Raw genomic sequence first — 20,102 nt, 5'->3', positions numbered from 1 at the left:
GGCTGCTGACAAGAATTCTGGTGGTCATAGAGGCCCCTCCATCCCCCAGAGCACCGATGAGGCTGCAAGTGCAGGAAATGCAGCAGACATTAAGGCAGTGACAGCTCTGCCATGGCAGGAGGTGGCTGTACAACACCCCAAGGTACAACTGCAGCCCCAGCAGCTCTGGAAGCACAGCAGGCACACCAAAGCCTGCACTGCAGCCTGCACCTGAACACACCTGGCTGCAGGAACTCCTGTCCCTACAGCCAAACTGGCACACACACTCTCCAGCTTAGTGCCATGGGGATCTCTGTGCCTTGGGGGAACTGTGTGTCTGTATACATCAGCAATGATATATAAAAGTAGCTGGCAGAAATATTATTTGTTCTCTATTTGCAGGACTGTCTGAAAGATTAAGGCACCCTTGCTCCCAATTAAGTGTGATGGGAGGGCCTAGGCAAACATTTAGGACAAGTAACATTATGTTAAATATAATTATTTTGTAAATTAAAGACAGAAGTATTAACAAAACCCCAAATAATAGTACCTTTGGGATTTGGAATTTCAATTAAAAGATAATGTTTTCTTCTGCTAAGTACTCCATGCAGATCCAAAGTTGACAACACTGGTTTAGGAAAAAAGCATTGATTTTTTTTTTTTCAATGCAAGCAGTATCTGTGTTCTAAATGTAACTCATATTCAAATAAAAAAATAAAATTATCTTTTAGAATATCAAACTTTTTTCTGGGTTGAAAATCATTTACAGAGCTAAAATAGGTTTCACCCCTTTTCACTGACTGGAATTTGTACTCTAAATAAGCAAAACATAATACAAGTGGTATTTTTAATTTCTGAGATGAGACAGAGATGCCTTCTTTGTCACCTTGGCAGGGGGGGAAGTAGAAGGGGGGAAGAAACATATCAGGCAGACTATGTCAAAAACAATGGTGATCTATGATAGCAATTGGCTGCACTTGCAAAGCTGAGTAAGCAGAAAGATGTGTGAGCATTATTGGCCCCCATAGAATAAAACAGAAAACAGAGACAATAAAACCCCAAGTTCAAATGGGCAAACACACAACTTATTATACAGTGCACAAAAAAGGGTTTTTTACATGTTTACATGATGTTTACATTTTGAATAAAGGCTCTGAACACCCATCTTTGCTGAGAGACCCACAGACACAATATAAACCCATTTCTCCTTTCTCAAGAACTCAGAACAATTGTTTTCAAAGTGAGATTTCTCCAACATCCTCCCCCAAAGCAGTGCTCTAAAATCAACAAAGAAGATGCAAGCAATGAAATTGATGGAAGAAAAGTCTCTGTATAGGCATAAGCTATGCAAGGAAGAGGCAAATTTCTGTTCTCTCCTTAGGCAAACACGTGGGAGCCTGGCTGCTGGCTTTTATAAGCACTGGGAGCAGTTAGGGACTCAAATCACCAGAGATACTTGTCAAAACAACAGTCAGAGAGCACAGGCAGCAGCAGATTAACTCCTTCATAGCTGCTGGCTACAGCACTGGGCTCCCAGCAGCCGAGTGTGCAGCTCACAGGAATAGGATGTGGCAGGGGACAGGGCACACAGGGAGAGGCATCTGGGGCTGCACTGCTGAAGGGGGAGTTGAGGGGGGTAGAGAAGGGGAAATCAAACCTGTATTTCACCCTCCCCACCTCATATACATACAACATTCTTTTTCAGGAGGGGAAGGTTTTGTAGGAGAGCTCACTTTCACATAATAAATCCCCCAACCCCAAGCTTTGCCAACAGAACGTACTTTTCAGCACAGGGACTACAACATTTACATTTGTGCTGCAAAATTAGCAGAGTTTCTGGAACAAAACCAGAACCAAGGGAATGTTCACACCTGTCACGGTTTGTTTTCCCTCAGAAATGTCAACACAGGCTGAGACTTTTCAACTCCAGCTGGTCTCTGTAGCTGCTCTGAAGGCGACGATCCATTACACCGGCATGCACATGCATACACTCCGTGTTGTGGCATAACACTGAACTAATTGTGACCAACATCCAGCATTAATGAGACTTCTCAGTCCTGCTGGAGAAGTCAGCTTCAGGGGTAAAAAAAAATACAAATGAAAAAACACAAAAAAACCCCGCAAACCTTTCCCTGGACCACACATGTGTAGCATTGAGCACCACTTCTGTCTCCACTGAAGCAGAATCACAGCAGAAGATTTCCAATTTGCTGTTCAGGGATTATCCCTAAACAACTTCAAAATTATTTCAAATTGCTTGTCTCTGAAATATAGTTCTCTGCCTGTGGATGCCTAAGCTATACTGTTAAAGTAGTCTATCAAGATAAATGCAGCTTAGCTAAGCACAGATTTTTGACAAAGACATTGCATCTCTTTCTGATGCTCTCCAACAGACCCCTCTTGCATGACTTCACTCTGAGCCAAAAACAGTACCACTCTACAGCACATCCAGGAAACACAGATCCCATTTTAAACCAGAGTTAAGAAACTTCAGGTAACTATTAAGCTTCTAAAAATGCTCCCAGAAGAAGTTAAATACTGACCAGAGCTAGTTTACTTTTCCCTAAAAAAAAGGTCAAGATCCAAGCAAACCATGGAATTACTTTGTTCAGCTACCCATTTATTTTTTGATACTCTGGTAGTACTATGCCCATGAACTTCCTCAGATATGCCTTTTAAACATGGGCTTGTACAAGAGAAAAATAAAACCACAGCTCCCAAACTGTCAGACAGGGAAGACAAAGTGACATTCCTCTTTTCACCTCAGTACTACCCTATTGTTAGCAGCAAGATGCACCCTAAAGAGACCAAAATACTCCAAGCCACAAAAGTGGGCAATGACCATAGCAGCAACACTGCTGGATGCCACCCCTGCCACTTCCAGCCCAGCTCCTGGAAGTCTCAGCAAATTGATGGAAACTCTCCTTTGATGGTGTCTCTTCCTTTGCACTTCCACTCCAAACTGTTGCATAACAGTGGTAAAGTAGTGATGCAAAATAAAGGAGTAATGTAAAGCAGTTCCCCTCCACAGATAAGAGGCCTTTGCACAAGTTGACAATGCTTTTAAACCTTCATCAACACAGAACCCCATTTCCAAAGCCCATTAGCAGGCCTTCTGGCTGACAAGCCTACTCTCAGCCATCCAGGTGTAAAGTTCCTACCTTGTGTAGCCCAGAAAATGTTGACAGATGCAGAAGCCACATCTTTGCTCTTCACCCAGCTGTTGTTACGGTGCCTACTCCACGCCGAGATGACACAGAAATAATCCCCTCTGTCACTCTCTGAAGTCCACTGGATTCTCAAACTGAAGGTGTCAGCAGACTTTTTAGACAAGATGATTTCCCCGTTCTGAATCCGCTCTCTGCCCCTGTCCCCAGGCAACAGAGCCCAGTCTGCATCCATGGAAGCCAGGAGCTCCTCTGGCACCACGTCGTCACCGGGCAGGCGCTGCCTGTAGTACCAGGACACGGTGAAGCGGATGTTTGCCTCGGTGTCCTGGACATTTGTGATCCTGCAGTTGAGCTCTGTGGGGTCATCCGAAAACTTGGGTGTTTTAGAGGCATTCAGGAACACGTCATAGTCTGGCTCTGCAGGAGAGGAAACGCAGAAGAAACAGGTTAGGAGCTACAAGAAGGGAGAAAACGTCAGACTTAATCAAAAGATATACTAACTTCTAACATCCAGTTTTAGCATCCAAGCTGAGTACCACGATATGCATTTTTCTTACAAGACCTTGGAACTTTGGTTATCAGACTTGCACCTCTCTGACACAGGTACCCCTAAGCCTGCATTTCAAACAAGACACTCCATTTCATAGGTCTAGTCGGACCATTTCAGAAAAATCAGGACTAAAAGATCTTGTTGAGCAAAATAATTCCCTCCTTTAGGCCTGCCCCCAAGAACCCACCTGTGGGTTCAATTTCAACACAGCCAGACACTTTTGCATCTGTCAAATGCTTGGGGCAGCCTGCAGCAGGACACTGGTTATCCTCTAGCTTTGGACTCACCAGAGCTGTCCCATTTTCCCAATATCTCTCCAGAATAAGAGGCCATCTCCCATCTTGAAATGCCTTATTTTCCACACTTAACCATCCTATTGTGTCTCTACAACAGTTTAAGAATGGTAAGAAACAGCCAAACAGTTCACCCAAACCAGGGGACACAGAACACCACTGGCACTGGCCAGAGGCAGAACCAAGAGCTGAGCACATTAAATTTCAGAGCTCAGCAGTTTAAATACTACCTAGGTCAATAAATACTAGGTAGGATAAGAGTTGAAGATGTATAGATCAGAAAAAAGCTTCACAGTCTGAATAGAGAAGTATGTGCTGTGCAGCTGTGAGGCTGGAATACCTCAGGCTGGAAAATCAGTGCCTGAGTTTCACGGGTTAAGAATGGGGCTGTTGTATTTAAATCTGAAATAGCTGGCTGCCCAAAGCCTAAAAGCGATAAGGGAGCCGCATGACTATTTTCTCTCAGACTACAGAGATAGTAAAGGAAAAAGATTATAGCAAGAACCTCACACCACAAAGGAAATACATATTTATTTACTAGTATTAGAATTTTTTTGTCTTGCTGTCTACTATAATTCAGAAAAATGACCAGCTTCCCAACTGTTCGGCCAATACTCATCACACGGCTTTTACAGCCTAACTGTATTCAGCACTCCGTATTTATTTCCTGCTTTATGTTTTACTTGGCATTTTGCCCTCCTAGAAACAATTAACTGAAGCTATAATTGGGACAAAGAAGGCAATCCAAGGCTAAAACTTAGGCTTAGCTCACCAACAAGCCATGATAATAAAGCATCTTAATAGAACTGCTGTGGAAACTCTGTGTGCATGTGCACTTTTGGACTTGAGATGCAAAGGATAAAAACAATTGTAGCTACAATTCTGCTGCTTCTATGTCAGCCTGCAGAAAAGATCTCTCACCAGTGTCCTTGCATCTAGCAAGAACAAGGGCAGCAATACACACCAGACCCCAGAGAATCTGGTAATACTGGTGGGGAGTTTCTGTGACACTAGGCAACATAAAATCATAAAAGCACTGCTTACAAAGACTGTGGTACCTACTACCAGTGAGCATGTGGAGATTTCTGCACTTTTTCAGGGCAAGACAAAATAAAAAGAAAATGCACAGAATTTTGCTACAACCAAAGCACAGATTATTAAAGATGGCCAAACCCCAATTTTGGTGTAAGGCCTCTTAGACCCTATAGCTATACTGCTCTTCTTTTCTCATTCACAAAAGAGTAGTTTACTCCAGGGCCTCATGATGTATTGCTCACACTCTACAACTCTCTTACCATTCCCCCTTTGCCACGCCTTCTCCTTAAAAAGAAGGCATTCAAGACCAACTAATATCTTCATAGCAACAAAGAGAAAGCAGATGCACTTCTCTAGACAGGGGCACAAGAAGGAGAAAGCCACAAGAATCCCAAGTTCTCAGAAAATCGCTTGAAGTTTGGTTTATTTGTGGGCAGGGGAAAGACCCTAAGAGGAGAGTTTCTCTTTGATAGCACCACTCCAGATAGGCGCTTCACCCTGACAGACACTCTAACAGAGGATTTAGAAAGAATAAAAGGCTGGCTGGATAAACCTCATTCCTCCACTCTGTCAGCTGTCAAAGAACAGCCTCACTGACAATTCAACGACTTAATACTCCAGGAGCTCTTAACTTCCATTAAGGAGGAAGAGTTGGTAAATTCTGGATGCAGTTGAAAACCTCAAACACTGAAAATTTATTCTGCTTTTCCTCTCCCTAGCAACCAAGCATCTGCACCTGCTGAAAAGCAGATTTTATTTTCTCCAGTTCCCAAATAATGCTAAATTAGAATGGAAAGAGTAAAGAGAAGTCCTAGAGGTAGAGGCATGAAAAGAAAGCACACACGTGTGCAAGTGCATCTGTACACACATGGACAAACGTACATGACTGCACATGCACACAAGTGGGGAAAGGAGGGAACACTGACAAGTTAAATGTGCAATGTGAATGGCTGAATGAGGACAGGAAATGAAGACATTAATCACTTGTGCACTTTAGTACACATTACAAGTGTACTTGGGGACTGCCACGGCTCAGCTGCTCTGCACAATGCTAAAATGCAACATTTAAAGTCATTGTTGATGGGATTTAACCTTATGGCACAGCTATTTATTGCTGAAAAACAGGCTCTCTATATGCTAGCCTCATTCGGCACTTTCATGTTGGAGGAGTTCTGCCTTTGTAACTGGATAGTACCACCAGTTTCTCATGACAAGAGGATCTGAAAGGGTACATTGAAAGGGTTTGGGCCTGGATGCTTGCTTCCAGTCAGAGCTGGGAACAAGCACCAAGCACTACAGCTCTGCCAGTTCACATCCAGCTTCATTCATGCTTCCAATATCACCAATACCTTACACAATTTAGCAGGTGCACATACCTTACCTACAACATTCTGCAACAACATCCTGAGTTTCACTGGCTCTAAATTGAAGCTATTATCTCCTCAAGAATAAACTAGAGAACAGATTGGGTAGGCTGACATATCTAGACCTATCTGTAAAACAACAGGCTTTTTAAGAAGTTTTACTGGAGTTTCATTTTTAGTAATTCTCCCAGGTAACTTTGCTTCTAAGGATATTTGCATAAAGAGAAATATATTTGAGAGAGATGCCTACATATAGATAATAGATGCAAACAAGAGAAACATTTGTGCAGAAGAGATTCTGCAAGGTCCTCTCCCTTTTCTGACGGGGCCAAGGATTGAGGGATACGTTACCCATGAAGTCTGACAGCACAATCACTCACCCAGTGCTGTCACCACCACACTGACTGGTGCAGAGGTCCTCTCCACCACCTTATGCCAGCTCCCATTGTGCAGTGGCACCCAGATAGCAGCTTCACAGAAGTAGTAGCCAGAGTCCTCCACGTCCACGTCACGCACCAAGAGGCGATAGGAGTTCCTGTCCACATGGCTGAGGCTGATGAGAGTTGAATCACTGACAACAGAATCGTGGTCCATGCTCAGCAACAGCTGAGCATCTGACAAGGTGTCATCAGGTGATGCAGAAAAATACCACATCACCTCTGCTTGGAAAATACCACTTCTATCTGTTGTGATGTTGCATGTAAGATCCAGAGAGTCTCTTTCGGTCACAGACACATTGCTGGTTGAGATGACCACATCTAGAGCTTGGAAAGAGAGACACAAAAATTCAAACAAAAAGTATTTTTTATTTGTTACTTTTAATAAACATAGTTCACTCTCACATTCTATTAACAGGAGCTTCTGAAGAGGCTCAGTAGCCCAACCTTCAAATGCCTATTGGATATTGAGCCGAGTGATCTATTACAAGGGCAATACACATTATCAGTCAAGCAAGGGATGTGAGATGAGGGCAGAGGGGAGAAAGGGAGGGAGAACAGCATTTTTATAACCCAACAGCAACTGGTCCATGAAGGCTTTGTCTCATCCACAGACTGCACATCACCTTTGCACAGCAGGAAAATGTGTACAGAATTTTTCATTCTCACAGGAGGGTCAAAATGTTTTGGGACTATGCCTCAGAAGACCAAGCATTTACAGAAATCACTAGGAACTACATTGGAACTCAACATGGCTTCTGCTGACATTTTTGAGCTCCTCAAACAGGGCAGATTTAGATGAGAAGCAGCCATGGCCACACACTGGAGTCCTGACTGACCTCAGGTGTGCTGCAAAAACATGAAATGGAGGCAAACAGAAGGCAGCAGTAACTCCCTATGCTACTGATATCTGCACTTACTGCTCAGAACAACACACATTGGGGACTTCAAAGCAATACCAACAGCCACTCCAAACACACTCAGCAACCACTGGCCTGTAAGTACTTCTAATATACATATCACATATGGTCACAGCCAGCATTCAAATAGGACTAGATACAGAATATTAAAAAGAAAACCATGGAAGCACAGTGTCAAGACCAGGCTACCACGTGTCTTCACTTGCTCATTCACTCATTCTACACTGCCTGAAGATTAGATCTGGGTCTCAATGCAGCACCATTCCCACAGTGTGTAATGCAGCTGCTCCCAAAGTCTCCACTGAGGCCAGTGGACAGGGCTGCTACAGCAGTGGCTCTTCTCAGCACAAGCAAGAATAGAAATACCTGCTTTAAACCAGCAGCTGTGTCTCTGCTGAGATTAGCGACTTCTGTGTAAAACCATGTTCTACTACATAATAGTTCCCCATCTGCATAAACTTCCTTGGACTATCATCTGGAATGAGACAACACATGAAGGCTAGAGCCAAACTGAGTAGTCAGAACTATTGCCAATGAAACCAAGCAAGGCTCATTCTCACCCCTCACCACGTGATAACACAGAGCAGTCAAACTGGGCAGAGGGTAGCAAGCCCCACCTGAGTGCTGAAATAAAGTCCAGATGAATCTCTCACTGGGACTTGCCTCACTGTCTTATTATGGGATTAAAATCAGTAGGAAAACCTAGCTAATTTAACAGGCTAATATCAGAATACAAACTAAGACTCATCTGCAAGGTTAAGAGCAGCAATTCTCCAAGCAACATTTCTGTCTTCATGAAAGTGATGGGCATTCACAATCTGGCAATATATGCACCTAGAGGGACTTGGAGAAAGTTTACCCATAGGCATATAACCATTTACATCTCAAGTTCTTTCAGCATGCAAGTGCAGAGATTTCAGATGTCAGCACAAGATGCTCTTCAAGTCCTTCTACAGGATGTGTATTCTGCATTTTGCTGGAGAATAACCTATCCCCTTTAGCATAACTTTAAAAAACCTTCATGCCCCTGACAAAGCGCCAGTGCTGCTAATGACTGAGTTTAAAATGAAGGCAAAAAAACCCAAAGAAAAACAAACAAAATCCCCCACAAGAAACAAACCACACACCCAAACCACATCAAAAAACTGTACCACTGCTGGTCTTGGCCAGCCACATGCTGTTTTCAGCCACTGATTAAACCCCACCTACTTAAACCAAACACTGCAAAAGTGTGACAAAATCGACAATTACAGCTCTTAATTAGGCAAGTCCTGTGTCAGCAGAGAGCACCTGCAAGCTCAGCTGTGCAAGAGACACCCTCAAAAAGAGGGTGCAGGTTGATCCAGTAAAATTTCACAGGCTAAGTACCACCAAGACACTAAAACTACATCCAAATGAGCCAATCAAAAAAACACAGGCTTTTGAGTTCTCCCTATAGTGATTAAAGGATTACAAAAATAAAAAGGTACCCTTCCTGTCTGAACAGTCCTAAAATACTGTGATAATCTCATATTTCTGAAGGACCATCACTGCCTGTTTTTCCACCTATTCAGTGATAAGGTGTATCACCCCTGCTCTCCCTCCTCCAACTAGCAGTCAGAATGCTGATGCAGTCAAGTGCTTAGTGCATCTAGTCCTGAAATCTCTATGGGCAGGGATATCTGGATATGCTCAGCACAGCTCTGCATGTATTTCTGTCTCCTTAGCCAAGCATGCAATGATATGTTTAACAGAACCATTACTGTCCTAGACCCCTGCCAACAGAGCAATCAGACCAGTGATAAAAAATCATTGGGTAATTTGCCCTGTTAAATTATCACTGCCTTCCTCCTTTCTCTTGATCTTTCCACACTATTTTAATAAACAGCATACAGAAGAGCTCCACATCTATCACTAAATCACAAGCCATTTTCACAGGGGAAGTGCAGCTGTTTAGTGCTATGGAACCCTGTGTTAATAACAGAGCAGAGGGAAGGCTTTGGGGGACCAGGTGTTAAATAAAATGTTTATTTAAGAAATATTAAAAAAAATATAAAAAACCATGAGCCCTCTGAAGTGAATGAAGGATGAGATAAAATCTGCATCTAGGCTTCTAAGAGGTTCCAGGATATCATTCCATGCCCTTTTCTCCAAAATAAAGCTAGAAAAATTATGTCACAGATTTAACAGGCGTGAAAAATGTATGTATTTTATGATTGGCTTTTCGCAAATATTAAAATGAATATTATATGTGTTGTGCTAGAAAGTAACACTGTATTAATTCTCTTAAGTATTGTGTTAAATATAGTTTTAGGTTATAAAAAATGTTAAAATAGAAACTATGCTATGTAGGAGACTTTTTTTAAAGAAAGGACTCGCAGTGAGATAGCAGCCACAGGACACCTCAATCCTTCAGAGGAAGAGAATTTATTTCCCTCTTATCAGGAGAAACGAACTTCTTCCACCTCGAAGGTGCTGTTAGGATTCGGAGGAAGAAGCTGACCCTGACCAGACAGAATCCTGTGTTTGAATGGAATTTATGCATCATGTATGAGGTGTATGAATATGCAACAGGCTATTGTTTTTAAGGGTTAATTCTTTGTTTATGTGTGTCCCTTTCATGGCTCGTGCTGCCCAGAAAAAGGTACCCGGACGTCCGTAACTCTTTGTATTTATTGTCTCATATTGTCCTAATTCAATTTGTCCAAATTGTTATTACTCTAATTGTATTACTATTTTTAATAACCATTTTATTACTATTAAACTTTTAAAATTTTTTCACAACAGGCCAGCTATCCAAACAGCACTCCAGGTTCTGCTGGAATGCACCCTCACTTCGTTCAGTGACCCCAAAGCACCAGAGCCTGGTGTAAGAGCCTAAATGAGAGATGTGGGGCTCCAGGCAGCTCTCCAAAATGCAGTTTATTCCATCCAAGAGGTTACAGCAGTCCAGGGTGGTGGGCGACAGAGCCTGTGCCTACAGCTGTCAGCTCCAGCTGCAGGCAGGCCTGGAGACCCTTTGGTTTAGGTTACAATGGATTATATACTTTTCTTTGCTGAGCATCTTAATACAGTAGAACCAATCTATACCTTAACTATTATCTATAGCCTATCATAACTACTATAATTACCATATTCATGTTACTGTTCTCCAATCACTAAAGGTCAGTGCATTACAGTTTAAGCTAGAAGCTGTTTTTCAGTTTTCTTGCAGTGGAAAATTCTGAGACTTTTTTTCTACTTGCAACTTTGCTGACTTGTTTGCCTGTGCTATCTTCTTGCTTGGTAAAAACATCATCTTGTTTGAGGTGGGTTTATCCTTTGCTCTAAGCCATAAAAACCCCTTCTAACTAACACACCCTTTGCCTTCTTGGTTAGCCAGTCAGACTGGCTCAGCAATTCTTTTCTTCTATATGAAAACTTGCTTCCATCTCTATTCCTTCATCAGACTCTACATTTAAAAATCTTTCTGCCAAGCATACATATCTGTGAGACTTTCTTGTCAAACTTTCATCCTTCCCAACAGCCTGGACACAGCACCGTGACCGCAGCCCACCAGGAGCACTCACCGGTCCTCTGGATGGACACAGTGGCGATCTCCACGCTCTTCTCCTGGATCTTCTGCCACGAGCCGTCCGCCCCTCTCACCCACTCGCTCACGAGGCAGCGGTAGGCCCCGCCGTCCGCGGAGGAGGCCTGGGACACGGAGAGCCGGTACGTGTCGTTGGCTCCCGTGTCCAGGCGGATGTCCCCGCTGCGGTAGCGCTCCTCGTAGCCGGGGCCCGGCTGGAACTTGCCCTCGTGAGTCAAAGACAGGACGTCCCGCCAAGAGGAGCCGCTCCTGACCTGCCAGGTGACGTGCAGGTGAGTGTGCTCTGGGGAGGTGGTGGTGGCTGAGCAGCGCAGCTTGAAGGAGTCACCCTCAGACAGCCGGAGAGATGTCGAGGAACGAGCTTTGGAACTGCTCACGGACAAGCCGTCGGAAATCACTATTAGGGGGAAAAAAAACCCCAAACGATACAAGCATCACAAAACAATCAAGTAGAGAACACCCACGGTGAGCTGTTCAGATGTGAGGCAATAAAACCACCACAGAGCAACACCTTGCCAATCATTCCTTCTCCCACACATACATATATTCCAGGAAGAAGGAAATTCAGCTGAAAAAGCACTAAAGGAAGTGCTCTGCTTTAAACAAGACAAGACAAGAATTCATTTATCCTTCCACTCACTTTAGTTTCTCATCCAAACATTATCTTTTTGACTATTCCCATACAAAACTAATCTTGATATTCATGTGAATAAAAAATAAGATATGGGAAAAGAAATAGTGTCCAAATTTAATACTGAAAAATGCTAAGTGATAGAGCAAAGCTAGGACAAGACTGTAGTATCAACATGCTATAAAAGAGAAAAGGAAGATTACCTCCTTCATACAGAGAGATCCCTAAATGACACTAAAACTGAGAGAGAAGGCAGCCTGTGGTTTTTACCTGAATGTAGCTTCTCTACCAAGAGGATTAGGGACATGAAATATTTGCAGACATCTTCAGAAAACCCACCACTTAGTGTTTTATTTACATATTTACTAGACAGAAAAAAAAGTGGTGTTTATAGTAAACAGCCTCTCTTCACTTCTTCACCTCACTTGCCTTTGCTATCATATTTCCCAATTTTAAATTCTGGCTTTAGGAGAATTAAAGAGCAATAAGAAGAAGAAGAAAAGAAACGAAAAATCACAATGATCATAAACAACAGAAAATCAACATTCTTAAGGGTACATCTATAATCAATATCAAAAACAAATTTAAAGCACACCTCACTCTTCAGAAATACCTTTCACTTGGACCTCTGCATCATAATTTCCCTGAACGGTGGCATCAGTGCTGGGCGTGGAACATTTGTATCTCCCTTGGTCAGCTGGCTGGATGTTCCTAATCACAAGTTCCACAGCATCGTTGCTGCTCCGTCTCAGTTTGATATCCCCGCGGCCCACGCGTTTTTGGTACTCCTCAGAGGTGAAGGTAGAATCCCAGGTACTCACTATCCGCACGAAGTCAGTGTCCCGGGAGAACTCCCAGTCAAAGTTCTGCTCGCTGGGGCCGTCATAGTCGCTAACGCTGCACGGGATCGCCACCTCCGTGCCCACCACTCGAATGAGGGGACCTTTGGGCACTCTCACAATGCGCCCTCTGCAGAAAGCTGGGCAGGAGAATGGAGAATAGGGCACAGTTAAGGATAGGCTTCAACCAGGAAAACACCAAAAATTAAACATGCCAAGTTGGGCCTCCCACTCTGCAGAAAGCAAGAGCTAGTAAGAGCAATATTCCCATTAACATTTCAACTCACTGAAGAAGGAGCCTCTAAACACACCATTTTTACTGTGGGCAATTTTTTTTTTTGCTGCTTATTTAATACCACATGAGGCAACAAAATACTAACTGAGAGAAAACTGTAAAGAGAAAAAAAAAAAAGAAGAGAATTAGCCATAGATCCAATGGATAACAGTTTCTCTACAAGGCAAGTGGTACGTAAGATGTCTATACAACACTAATAAGTGGTTTTCATTACTACAATGAGGGCATAATCTAATCAGGAATTTTTATAAGACTTCTGCTGATACCACAAGAGAGTCTGAAGTAGTAAATTAATTCTCCCCTAGATTGAGGGCTATGAGAATTTTAAGGTGACGTTCTCCCAAAATGAGTATAGTCACAGCTGCCCTAAAGGGTCATGGCTTCTCAAACACAGGTGAGATTCCTTGCCCTTCAAATTGATTCAAAAGGAAGAACTGATTATAACGGACACAGTTTGCTTGAGTGGATTTCTGCAACCACAAGTTTGCTCTCTGGTGAAGGCCCAGAAGCTGGGAGCGTGAGCAGAGCAGGCTGCCTCCAAAGCAGAGGAACACACAGTGCCCAGACTGTGTTTTCTGGGACCGCCTCACCAGAAGGAAAGGACAACAGCAGTTTTCTGCAGAAGCTGGCAAAGCAGAATGTTATGCTCCAGGCAGAAGTGTGAACCACTTAAACAAGCCAGAGGACCTGGCAGAGACACAGCAAGAGACTCTTCTGGTTGATTTGGCTCTGTAGTCCAGAGAATAACCCCAGCAGCTGCACATGGATTTTGGCAGGTCCTTACTTCTCCAAAGAGCAAACTGCTTTGATTCATAGTTCCAACCAGAGAGATCTCTTAAAAGATGAGTACTACTAAATTCAGCCTCCAAACACAAACAGCTTACTGCATCCCACCACATCCATATCCATAGCAAAATATTTTAACAGCCAGGTAGAACAGAAGCCAGAACACTGAAAGACAGTTCTTGATACAACCAAGAAGACATCTAACAACAACAAAAGCAATTGGACCAAAAAATTGCTCTGAGATACTGCAGAGGAAAAGACAAATTTAAACAAACAACCCCCCAACACACAGAGTATAGCATTCCACATCTGCTACAATTCACCAAGTCCATGGGGAAAGCCACCAGCTAGTGACACAAACACCAATATATTTGCTGAGCCTTTCCCTCCTATCACTCTGCACATCTTCTTGCTGTAGATTAGGACTCCACTTGCTGGCTTAGGCTCATCATGCCAATGGGTGTCCAAGTGTGGGCAAAAGAGTCTTGTGAACAGAAACCCCCACTGGGGAACCTGCTATAAAGCACAGCTTGTCCACTCCAGAGCAGTGTGGAGAAGGATGTGTTAAAGAATAACATTTCTGTGGGCATTTAAAAACTACACAAGCAGCTGTACACACTTAGCATGACTGCAAGAGAAAAAGTGTGATTTTATTTGCAGTTATAGTTCAGCAAACAGTTGAACCAAAGACTAAAATTGCCCCGTTCAGAACTCTAACCATGCTCTTTGCTTTGCAGGCTGTTCACGTGTACCGGCTCAGTCATAATAGTCCAATTTCCTCACTGCCATGACCTTCTGTATTCAACATTAGTACTTCATTAAACTTATTTGTAATGCAGACTGGGGTTAATCTCCTACCCCTTCTATCCCTCCCAGAAGACTGTTTTTATATACCTGATCAAGTGATTGACTAGTCCTAATAAGGAAGCTGGACTTTGCTGCACCATTCACATGTGCATTGGAGAGGAAAACCTCCACTGACAATGTACTGTTCCACAGACAGATGTCTTCAAGGACACATCTCCTAACCCAAGCACCATGCTAAAATCCTAAAATCATCCACAGAGAAAAACAATCAACAAAAAATAAAGCAAGCTACAGGGCTCTGATATACTTCCTCACAAAGTCTTAAGTTGCATTCAATCCTTCAACTTATCCTCTTACAGAAAGCAGTAACAGCAGCAGGTAAGCTTTAAAGCCTGACAGCCAAACCAGCTTCCAGCAAACCACTGTGAGAAGTCAGCTCAGGATCCCGACTGAGGGCACTCTTCAAGCACTGACATCTCTCTAGAAAATACTCTCTGGTGACACTAAAACAAGCAGACAACACTGTTCTGCATGTGTCTTCAGCGGCAGACCCACATACCCTGCACTGCACTAATCCAATCTAGAGGTGACAAAGGCATGACTAATGTGGCAAGGGCTGGACATTTGTGTTTGAGATTAGCACCGACAGCTCAGTTTCTCTTCTTCCAAGGTCACTAAAGACCCTTTGGCACTAAATGAAGGTAGGGGGTGATTAGCACCTTCCTACGAAAAGGCAAACCAAAGTGAAAGACAGGAGCACAGGGAGTCCTCACCAGATCCGTAAAGCCATGACTATCCCCCTCCCCACAGCACAGTCTCACAAGCAATTCCTGCTTAACCCAGGGCTGGAAGGAAGGCAGAGGAACAGACTGCAGGAGAGAAGAGGAATGAGGTGTAACAGAATTTGATACTTTCCAAACAATAGTATTTATTATTGCCAAGATAAATCAGGATTCTGGTAAGGCAGGAGCAGAGGCAACATCACCAAGATTGAGAACTTCCTGCAGAGCAGCTGCTCTGCCCTTCCCACAGTGAGGAGGAGTGTGCACAGGACAGGCACTCCAAGGGTAAGCTGCATTTCTAAGTGACCCAGCAGGCTGGGAATTCAAGGTTCTGCCTTTGGTCCTGCAGCAAGGCTATGCCTAGAGACTAAACAAGCTGTCCTTTGCCGTGCATTAGGGATTAACATTTCATGTAACTGTGGCAGAAGTAGCTACAAACACTGATCTTGGCAAAAGGTGAGCTCCATATTACTCTGGCAGATAAGTGAGGAGCTTTTGCAAATATTTTATTCTCACAGAGTCTTGTGTTAATTACATACACCCCCTCATCTTCCCAGAGCAATCATGATACAAGAGCTCAAAACTATGAAAATTTGTTGGAAACATTTATTTTTCATGACACCAAATATATTTCACTGTTACTATAAAGTGACAGGTTCTTGATGAATTCATCTGAATCCCATTTAACTATAGAAACAGATGGAGGAAGACAAAACAATGTATACACTAGTGACAGAAAACAACAGAACTTCGACAAATCTGCATTTCTCAGTATCACTGATCCCACCAAAGATGTGAATTTAGTGAGAACTCAGTAATTGGATCTGAGTTGGTGTTGGACATTAAATTTTCAAAAGTCCAAGGTTAACTGTTAAATACAAAACTTTATTTTTATTGCGTTACCAGTCCACCAGACAAAATTGCAAAGAACTGTTTTCCAAAACAAAAGGTAATGGAGTCCCTGCAAGGAGGACAGCACACAAACACAAGGCATGGGACATACTCCTTGGGTTTGTGAAACAGGCGACAGCACTACCAGGCAACACTAGTCCTTTTGCAGGGCTGGGCCAGAAACAAATGTAAGACAACCACAGAGCCCTCGTGGGTATTTGTCAAGCACTTGATTAGAGGATTCTCCCATGGGAATGCATGAAATACTTCACCAGAAACATGGACTAAGTGTGGCTCAAGGTAGAATAACAATACAGAGGGGTCTACCATATTAGTAAGACAGGGGCAAGACAGTTCAGACATAGCCAAGGCAGCTTTGAGATAGTATTTTTTCCCTAGCAATGGTTTATAAATTTGATCCACCACCCAGATGCACCATCACCCTGCTGGCATTAAATGAAATCCTTCCAAAAGGAGAACAAGGAAAGCAGATGATTGAATAGATGGGTTGTGAAGTTAATCCGAGTATAAATAGTAACCTGTCATTTTTAGGATAACCAAGAAAACAAGGCAGCAAAATTGTGCAGGACCTACAGAACAGGTAGATGTTTAAACTCTCAACAAGCTACAAAACTCCAGGAAAGGGCTGGTTAAGTATTTCCCCTTGCATTGGGGACATTTGGAAAGTCTTCTAGGAGCTTCATTTTCATATACATTTTGCATCTACGTATCACTTACGAAAGGACAAGATGAAAAGTAATCTGTGGAGCCGTCCACAAGAACGTATTATTGTTGCAAAGAGCACACTTGTGCTTCAGCACTCTCTTTCACAAGGTGCTTCCTCCAGCCTGCACTAGACAGCTCTCTCTAATAAGAAAACATGTTCTCGTAGCAGCCTGGAGAAGGAGGTCGCCTCCACATCCGCCAGCTGAAGGAAAATACAATCTGACATGCAGTAGGAAGCCAATTAAAGTCAAAAAAGTAAGAGCTAACGAATGAGTAAATTGGCTCAGACTAAGCACTCGAGCCTCTGCATCAGAAAGACTTGGAACACACAGTCCAGCTCCTCAACCAAGGCAGTCACAGGAGACACAGCGACAACTTTGCTGACGCCTTTCATCTCAAAAGAGCTTTCCGAACAAAAGGTTGTTTCATTTGCCAACTGAACATTACCATGTCTGGGAAGGAAATACCCAGCAGCCCTTTCAAATTCACAACAGTTTATGACAGGGAAAAAAATACTGCAGCCAACTTTGCAAATGGTGGTAACGATCCTCCCTCCCTGAACTCCTCCATCTATTTCCAGTCGAAGCAACACTCGCTGCAGCACTGGGGGAGTGAGTGAACTGAGCGGGGGCAGCCCCTCTTGTGCCACACTGGAGTGTGAGCAATGGAGCTCCTACCATTAAAGCTATTTCTAGCAAAATCCCAAACCTCTCACTTCTGTACTGAACTGCTTAACTACAGCATTCGGGATGTGTAAAGCCATTTTCCAAACTGAAGAAAAAAAGTTATTTTTGCTAATTTTTTTTTTTTAGCCCACCAGAGTCACGTCCACTCAAATATTCTTCCTCCATTTTCAAAAAAGAAATTATCAGGCTCCTGATGGAAAGCATTCAGCAACTTTCCCTAGCGAGCAGGCAGGTGAAGGGACAGGCAGCATGCCACACATTCACAGCCTCTCCTCTTGGGAAGGAGAGCCAAAGCATATCAACACAGGAGATGATAATCCTTATCTCCAATCTGCCCCTCTTCCCCTTGCCTATCCTCCCAGCTTCAATTACAATCAGGCAGCTACACATCAAGAATGTCATCAGTGACTACCCGGGAGAGAAAGAACAAGTTATACCAAACACGCCTACAATGCCTGAAAATCTTTCAAAACTTTCAGTAATTGTTACAGCAATTTTTTTTTTTAAATATATAATTAACATGATTTTCCTAGAAGAGGCACATTTAAACAAACATTTTACTTTGCTATTTCCTCCACTTTTTAAATGCAGTCAATTAAATTTTCTACGCTACACTGTGTAGTCTGAGAGGAAAAATCGGAGATTAAGCAGAAAAGGAAAGTTCTTGAAGAACCAGAAAGGCAGCTAACTATCAAAATTTCCATATTAGTTTCAAAAAGAGAAGGAAAAAACCAAAACTAAGTAAGTGAGATCCCTTACCATTCCTGCTTAACACATGACATTATCATACCCTTCTTTCCAGTGCAGACACACACACAGCAGGGATTGGGATGTATGCTAAATTATGTGGTAGGCTATTCCTATTCTTTCCAAATAACCAAATTCAGATTGCCTTAACCAGCAGAAGCAACCCAGACTTTACAACTGGCCAGCCTTCACAGGGAAGAAACAAGGGGCTCCTTTAAAAAAAAAAACAAATTTGGTTCTTTATGTCAAAGCTGTAATCACCACAGTAGCCTGGGATCATTGGAGGCACACAGAGCTCCCTCCAAACCTTGTAAGAAAACAGTCATGTTACACCTCTCTGACTGTAGAACTGCCTTACCTAAAAAAAGTCTGATAGATTTTTATGGCTTGAAAGATCTGCAGCCTATCATCTGAAGATATCAGAGAAGAGCAAATGAAAGAGTCCGTGAGAGAGACATTTACATTGTTCTTTCCCAGGCGGCTAGGATTCTTTTTTTAGATAATGTAGAGCTCTTATCAAAAGGAATTAGCCTGGGTGTAATTGCTTAAAACCCATTATCTCTATCAGGATGAAGAAACGCATACTGCATCTTAAGTGGAGCCTCAGAAATGCTATCAAACTGCAAGGCTGCTGGATTGCTGTTATCTCCATACCATCTGAGATCTCAGAAAAACCACATCTCCAGCACAGGGTGAAAAAGCAAGTACCTTCCCAGCTGAACTCCATGTACACCACGTGGACTAACATGAAAGCACAAGTGTTAATTTTGCAGCACAGGAACAACCTGCTTTCTTTACCACTCATCCCCTCACCCACTGCCACTCCAAGCCATGGGATTATGAAAGCACCTGAACAAACCATGAGGCTTTCACTAGGGCACAGTTCTCAGTTATGACAGAAACACAGAATGGTTTGCGTTGGAATGGACTATTAAAGATCATCTAGTTCCAACACCCTGTCATGGGCAGGGACGTGTTACACTAGACCAAGGTGCTGGAAGTTTCAGCCAACCTGACCTTGAACATTTCAAATAATGGGGCATCCACAGCTTTTCTGGGCAACCTGCTCCAGTGTCTTTCCACCCTCATCATAAAGAAGTTCTTCTTAATATCCAGTCAAAACCTGCCCTCTTTCAGTTTAAAGCCATTATCCCTTGTCTTGTCACTACATGCCTTGGTCAAATGTCTCTCTCCATCCTTTTTACAAGCCCCTTGAAGTACTGAAAGGCCATAGTAAGATCTCCCTGGAGTCTTCTCTTCTCCAGACTTAACATCGGCCTTTCTCCATAGGAAAGAAGTTCAGCCCTGACAGTAGTCAGAAGATCTTACTGTCCAAAAAAACAGGGACGGTAAGAGAACAACACTTCACCATATGAAACACACTGTATCATTGCACATAGTCAGCAGTTCATCTGCTCACTGCCCAAAAAGATTCACTTTGGAAAAACATCACTGAACCATCTCACAAAAATGAAAGCCACCTTCTGTCTCACAAAAATCAAAGTCACCTTCTGTCTCTCTCCCAAGGCAGCTGCAACAGGTAGCATTGTCTCTCCTGCCATCTCAGACTTTTGGCAATGAAGCACTGGTCAC

The 20,102-nt window shown here is 43.0% G+C and overlaps 1 protein-coding gene across 1 annotated transcript in view; it reads right to left on the bottom strand.

Annotated features, from left to right (window-relative positions):
• PTGFRN (prostaglandin F2 receptor inhibitor) overlaps positions 1-20,102 on the bottom strand; it is a 66,802-nt gene that overhangs the window by 22,801 nt on the left and 23,899 nt on the right. The window contains 4 exon segments of the mRNA XM_066567619.1: positions 3,141-3,566; positions 6,772-7,155; positions 11,297-11,716; positions 12,564-12,929. Of these exon segments, the coding sequence (XP_066423716.1) occupies positions 3,141-3,566; positions 6,772-7,155; positions 11,297-11,716; positions 12,564-12,929 (1,596 nt within the window).

This window comes from Molothrus aeneus, chromosome 2 (assembly GCF_037042795.1).
Source record: "Molothrus aeneus isolate 106 chromosome 2, BPBGC_Maene_1.0, whole genome shotgun sequence".
Taxonomy (NCBI): domain Eukaryota; kingdom Metazoa; phylum Chordata; class Aves; order Passeriformes; family Icteridae; genus Molothrus; species Molothrus aeneus.
Note: the sequence above shows the minus strand (reverse complement) of the source record. Positions and strands in the feature narration are given on the sequence as shown.